Here is a 6,774-nt window from a genome sequence, read left to right on the forward strand (position 1 = left end):
ACAAATTTTAAAATCGCTTTTCAAGGCTCTAGGAAAGTTTCACAAATATAAGACCTTCATGGATTAAAAATTCATAATACGAAGATTAATAATTGACCTTATTTTCAGTTACAATACTGCAAGTGGCCACTATGGCAGCAAGACTGATTTGCATTGCTGTAACTAGCTCTCTTAATACATCCATGATGTGTCCAGCCAGCTAACATGTTAGCTGTTAGCGTGCAAGGTCCAGGAATTTCCCAAAAGTCCTGCAAGTACTGCTGCCAAGCTTCTAGCACAACCTATTTTGCAAAAACCCTTTAAACAAAAAAAATCTGCTGATCCATGCATTTCTTTTGTTCATTTTGTGATTAACAGGTCAAAAGGTTGTAGATGATGAAATATCCTGTAGATGACACTGCATGATATCACTTTGAGATATATGCAGCACAGACACAGTACAACTGGAAATTTCAAACCTATTTCAATGAATGAATCAATCAAAATTCAATTGTTAATAGCAGTTTTAGTGTCTCTCACTCAGAATCAGAGAGCACTTTTCATTCTTTGGAAACATCAACAATCAGACTGTGGAAAATCCATCATATAAAAGGTAGAAATACTTATTCTTACACAAGCAATGTAACTTCAAAAAGCCAGAACACAATTCGGACACGGGACATTATGTTTTGGCTCTCTCTGAACTGGAAAAACTCACAGTATGTACTGTAACATTACTGCTCACCACCCACACAGAAATACACAGCGGAAGGGGAACAGTTTATGCTTGTTCTGCTGGGTGTGTCATTAAATGATATTCTGGGAAATTAATCGGAAATTTCAACCGAAGTAGAAATAGACAAGCCAGGTTGATGGACAGTGGATACACAAGAAAAGAAAATTAAATATTGAAATAAAATTATTGGTGGAAAGGATTGAATATCTTGAGTAATCAGTCGTGTTATAAGAATATCCAAGAACAGAAATTCCACGTTTCATCTTCTGTTCACACTTCCACATTTTCAACAACATAGTTTAGATGGCAATATTTTAGCATAGTATAGTATAACACTGCCTCTTTGAGCATTTGAGGACAGCTTGGTTGCCCACTGGCCTCCTGTGACTTGGATGGCCCGATGCCTGGAAAAGCATCACATTTCAGGGAACACGCAAATACATGATCACACACAGACAAACACCTGCACACACAAGCGTGCCAGGAAATACTCATATTGTAAAGTGACAGAATAATGAGAAGGAAAACAGTAGCTGAGCGGAGATCATTATCCATATAGGACAGATGATTGTGAATGTCTGCATGTGCATTTGAAGATAAGTTGTGGACAATGAGATAGCTCATATTGTTTTCCAAAGTATCATGTAATATCTATGATATGACTCAGTCACCTTGATATGGACAGTGGAGCACACAGCCACCCACACATTGAACATAATTATCTTTCTCTGTGGATACTGTGTATCTGTTTATGTGCATGGAGGGACAGGTTCTTCTGTGCTGAATGCTAATCTAACTCAAGGTCACTGAGTGACATTACGGATATGATACATTAGTAACAATTTATGTTTGCCTATATTATATATGCGCCCCAGACAGCTTGTTCTGGGGTAGTGATTACCGTACTGTACGTCACACACAGACACTTACACTTCATATATAATGTTGACTTTCTGTCTGTTGTGCGTTCATGTCAAATTTCAATTCAAACCAATATAGAGTGTTGTGTGGGATGAGAACATCCTGTCAACTAAATGTGACAGTCAGAAGTCATAACTCAAGACAAAGGGCAGTTTCAATCATTTTGTCTTTATTATAGAAAATCAAACAAAAGCACATCAGTGAAACAATAAATAATCATAGTTAACACTGCTTCCACAAGGATCTGAGCTGAAAATATCAATTTCCCTCTGGTTGGATAATACTGTATCAGATTGTTTGTGTTCAGAGCACTTTTGAGATATAGAGCATTCAAGTCATCACATTCCTTTAAGACAAGCTAATCTACATAACATTGATTTTTTTGTACACACTAGTAAAAACACTTCAAGCTACAGATCTGTTTAAGAGCTATTCTATGTGAAGATGTTAATTGGAAATGTATAATTCCACAGTTACAGGGTAAACTGCTTTTTTTTATCACTCACTTGTATTTCAAACTTAAGACAGAAGCAAATTAGTCTCAGAAAAATGCTATTGTACTTTGTAATTCATCAGTTTTGCCAAGTCAGTGCACATACTAAGACTTTAAAGGAGCGCACAAATACCACAAGATATAACTTTCTGCCACGAATGATAGAGTGCACCATTTGGTGTTAATACAGTCTAGAACACTGCTGGCTAGAGCTTTCCTGTGAAATTTATGTTCCCATCCTGCAGTGGCTAGGAAAAACAGTGCTATGTTTTATAATCATATCTATCACTCAAGAGGCAAATGCACTAGAGAGTTATACAATACAGTTGAAGAAAAATCAATGCACACAAACAATGTTAGTGAACCAATTTTCATCTCCAAACATTACACTTTCATACCCTGCTCTTATTAAAATAACAAATCATTATTTCATATGATTTTATAAAAACACATTTTTTAACAAAGGCACTCGTAAGCTCTATGAGCATTTGCATAGAAAAATATAAGTAATATAAAAGATCAATATCTCAGTCCACAAGTCCATGGTGATTAGGACGTCGAGCTGCTGTGCAGGCAGCTCAGGAGCTGTACTGTATGTAACAAAAGGGTGAGTCCATACCACGCCCAACATGAGGAGGCTGGAAGATGAGCTCTGCGATACAAAAACAATCCATTGGCTAAAAAGGAGCTCCAACAAAAACAGTCTTTGTGTGTTTGGATGTGTGAACTATTTGTTTTCTCATTCAAGAATTTGTGTATTTTCCTGCACATAAACCAACATGAATGATTGTGTGCATGTGTTTCATTCTCTTCCAGTAAAGGTTTCATGTAACTGTAATTATATGTGATCATTTGAGTGTGTGTGCTTGTGTGTATCTGTCTCTATATACATACTACAGTCCGCTAAACATCCGCATGGGATTAAGAATCTCTCCCATATCAGACATGGGCACTTTTTGCGTGATTGGCAGAGGTGGTGGCTGACGGGTTGTCACCTCCCTGTTTGGAGTAGTAGAAGCGGTTGTTGTCGTGGTAGGAGCGGGACGAGGACTCTGAGGAGCAACAGGTGAGGATAGACCCACCCAGTAGGGAGAAGATGGTGCCCACCCAGCCCGTGTAGAGGGAGAAGCCGAACGACATCAGGCCATGCTGCTGGTGGGCCCCGATGGGAAACCACACTGTAGACACCATACCACACATTGCTGTGAGAAGACAAACAGAAATACAGTTAAATTGGGAATATAAAATGGTGCTACTGAAAGCAAAATATATACATACATCTACAAGTTATATTGAAAAAAACAGACAGATTCAAAGTATAACTAAATTAGGGTGCAAAGTGGTGCTGTTGGTTATGATAGACATGTGCATCTTGTCTCACCTCATAACTCTAAGTTAGAATGGCAAAGTACATAATAAAACTTGGGAATAAAATGGTGCAGATAAAAGCAAACTCTACACACATTCAAGTAATATAAAAACAGGCAGACTCAAAGTGTAATTACAATGGGATTACAAAATAGTGCTGCTGAACTTAATACCATAAATACTCACATACATCACAAAGGGCTAGCTTTTGAATGCCAAATTACATATTAAAACTGTGGATGCAAAATGGTACAAATGAAAGTAACCTACACATGTTGCAACACAGGTGTGGCTTTGAGGGGCAAATTACATAATAAAAATGGGGTGGCAAAATGGTGCAAAACACCTACTTATGTAAATGTAAATGTAACTAAACCAAGGATGCAACATTGTGCAGCTGCACAAATTCTGAATGAACACACACAGTCAGTTTACAGTACAGACACACACTGTAGACACTTCCTGTAAAGACCCAAAAGGCCTGAAATTATGTGAGTAAATACATTTAGTGCAGTAAAAAAGATTTAGCATTTCAATGAACCAGTGCTTTAATACATCTATCCTAGGTTAATACTTTGAGAATGTATTTTAAAGGAAACATTTCAGATATAATGCTGTTGCAGTTCTGTTATCATTTTATATTCCACTAACATGCAGGACACGAGGGAAGGACAGACTGGATGAAAGAATGAGTAGAATAATATTAGTGAGCAGTGAGACTTAATATAAGCTTTGCCTTGAACTGCAGAAGAGCAGCTTAGCTTAACCTCCTCTAAGACCTATACAAATATTGAATTCCCTGTACAGCTGACAGGGACACATCTAGTATATGTTGGGTTCCTGCCAATATGCACCAGAAGTTAACATAGAACAGTGTGAAATCATTTTACCACCAATGAACTTTGATAATACAGCATTTGAATGAGTAAAAACTGAAGCCACAAATAATGTGTGGATAGAAAGCTTCCCGGCTGGTGCTTCAGAAGACACAGTGAACAAAAATAATTAAAGTTGGACTCAAACTAATTGTTGTTTGGATGTTTATTATGCCAGTATGGAAGCAATGATAGGCAATATGGCAAGTGGATTTTTATTCAGCTGTCCAACAAGCACGGAAACACTCAAACAAATCCTCCCTGATTGAAAATATTCCCAATGAAAAAAATGGAAAATCTTTTAACAAAGTCAGGGCTTTAACTATTTTGTACGGAAGCAACGGTTATTGGATGATGTTTTGTGATTCAGGGATACGAAATAGTTTCTTTATGAAAAACATGCACAATGAAAAAATCAAATTATGGTCACAGGTATTGCAATTTCAATTGAGGGACACAGGCGTTGGAAACACTGCAGCACCACACAAAAATTTATGAGCACAGTAAATTGGGCATTTCAGGGAGTAAGTTTCCATGTGGTTCAGGACAAAGGCAGGGTGTGGATGAGAGTAGGTGGAGGAGAGGAATGTGATGGGATCTGGGGGAAGGGTTCAATGGAACAGAAACATAGAAGTGTATGTGTGTTTGTGTGTGTGTGTGTGTGTGTGTGTGTGTGTGTGTGTGTGTGTGTGTGTGAGAGTGCATATGTGTCCACCCTAGGGAGGAAGACAGTCGTGTTCGACATCCTCTGCTCTGAGCAGCTTGTGAGCATTTGAGGTGGGGCTAAAAGAGGTCAGAATCAGTGAGGTTGGTGTGTGCATGTGAGCGCAAAACACTTTGACTTGACCATGACATTCTGTCTTTTTCCACTAAATTGTTGGGGATTACATAAAGTTGAATCTCTTACCAACTATGAGTATGAGGACTCCTCCCAGGATGGTGCGTTTGTTCTTGGAGCTCTGGGGTTCGCTGCCCAGGCTGATGCAGGGCATGGACAAGAGGAGCATTCCCACTGCTGGGAGACCCAGGATCGAACCTGTGATCATCAGGGCACGAGTTGTCTGGATGTAGGCTAGAAACACATATGAAACACACATGATTATACTATCAGTAATATCAAATCTTGAGGGTAATATAATATTATACATGTGAATAAATAACAACATAGAGCTAATAACTATCTTGATAAGTCAAAAGATGAATCATGATTGAGGAATAATGTCTTTAAATTTACATTGTAAAGAAAGGGATATGAAAAGAGAAAATGTGTGATAAAATTGGTATAATAGAAAAGAATCCATTAAGACAACAAAATGAATTAAAATGTAAATCTAAACATATAAAACTAAAGTCCTACTATACAGGGATATACACAGAACAATGTTTACCTGGCAGCTCCAGAATCTGAGTTAGCGAGACGCAGTGGTAGAGTCCTGTGGAAATGACACAGTCCGCCCAGGGTCCCTTGGCTTCCAGCTCATCCATCTTTTTGCAGGTGTTCAAACCGTATTTACACATATTCACCCAGTCATTGGTGGCTGTCGCGATCACGATGCACAGCCAGCCGAGGCAGCTGATGAGACAGCCGCACAATTGGAGACACGAGTTCGCCATGGCGCAAACTTTGCGTAAAGACTAGACTTGTCCCGGGTTCAGAGACCGTTATAAAGCTCAAAAGCAAAGCTGTGTAGAATTTTAAAAATGAATTAAATGTGGAAGGATAAAACACCAAATCTGATTTTAGGATTTATATTCCAGCATACAAATTAATCCAGTGTTAAAAGTTGATTTTTCCCTTCCAATTCAGTAATTCCATCAATTGGGCTCTGTTGCGCACTTCAAAAGATTGAAACCTTCACTTCTTCATAGATTTTATAGGGGGAAGTTCAGTGAGAGAAAAAAAAAATACCTAAAACTTTCAGCCAATCAGAGAGATGGCCTTAAAGCACACAGCCCCTATTTATTGTCTATTCAAAAAGTCGGCGTGCACAGCCCCCCCTTTTTGCATCAAACGAGAATATACCCCGTCTGGTTAGGTAGCTGGTTGGGCGAGCAGCTGAGAAAAATTATTTTAAATAATCTGCTGCCATCTACTGGCCACATTGCATTTTCGTACATTAAGCGCCATACATGTGCATCAACGCACTGCCTCCTTTAATTCTCTGAAATCGCCTTGCAAGCAATTCTGAATACACTGATGGAAGACATAAGCCTATTACTTGAGTAAAAGCATAAATGCCACAATGTAAATATACTGTACAACAAGTAAAAGTAGTCCATTCAAAATTGCATTATCAGCAAAATGCACATCACAGTGAGTATCAAAAGAACAGCATTTTAATGTAGTTAGTCAAAGTAGAGCTGTTGCAGATAACTTTAACTACTTTGTGAAGTTAATCTAT

General features: G+C 38.3%; 1 protein-coding gene across 1 annotated transcript; it reads right to left on the reverse strand.

Moving 5' to 3' along the window:
- Nucleotides 1-1,788: 1,788 nt before the first annotated feature.
- cldn11a (claudin 11a) lies at nt 1,789-6,225 on the reverse strand. The gene is made up of 3 exons (XM_044375905.1): nt 5,761-6,225; nt 5,280-5,444; nt 1,789-3,331 (listed from the first exon to the last, which is right to left on the reverse strand). Exons 1-3 carry the CDS (start codon nt 5,984-5,986, stop codon nt 3,069-3,071), a joined length of 654 nt encoding a protein of 217 aa, XP_044231840.1. The 5' UTR covers nt 5,987-6,225; the 3' UTR covers nt 1,789-3,068.
- Nucleotides 6,226-6,774: the final 549 nt, after the last annotated feature.

The sequence above is a fragment of the Thunnus albacares genome, chromosome 15 (assembly GCF_914725855.1).
Source record: "Thunnus albacares chromosome 15, fThuAlb1.1, whole genome shotgun sequence".
Classification (NCBI taxonomy): Eukaryota; Metazoa; Chordata; class Actinopteri; order Scombriformes; family Scombridae; genus Thunnus; species Thunnus albacares.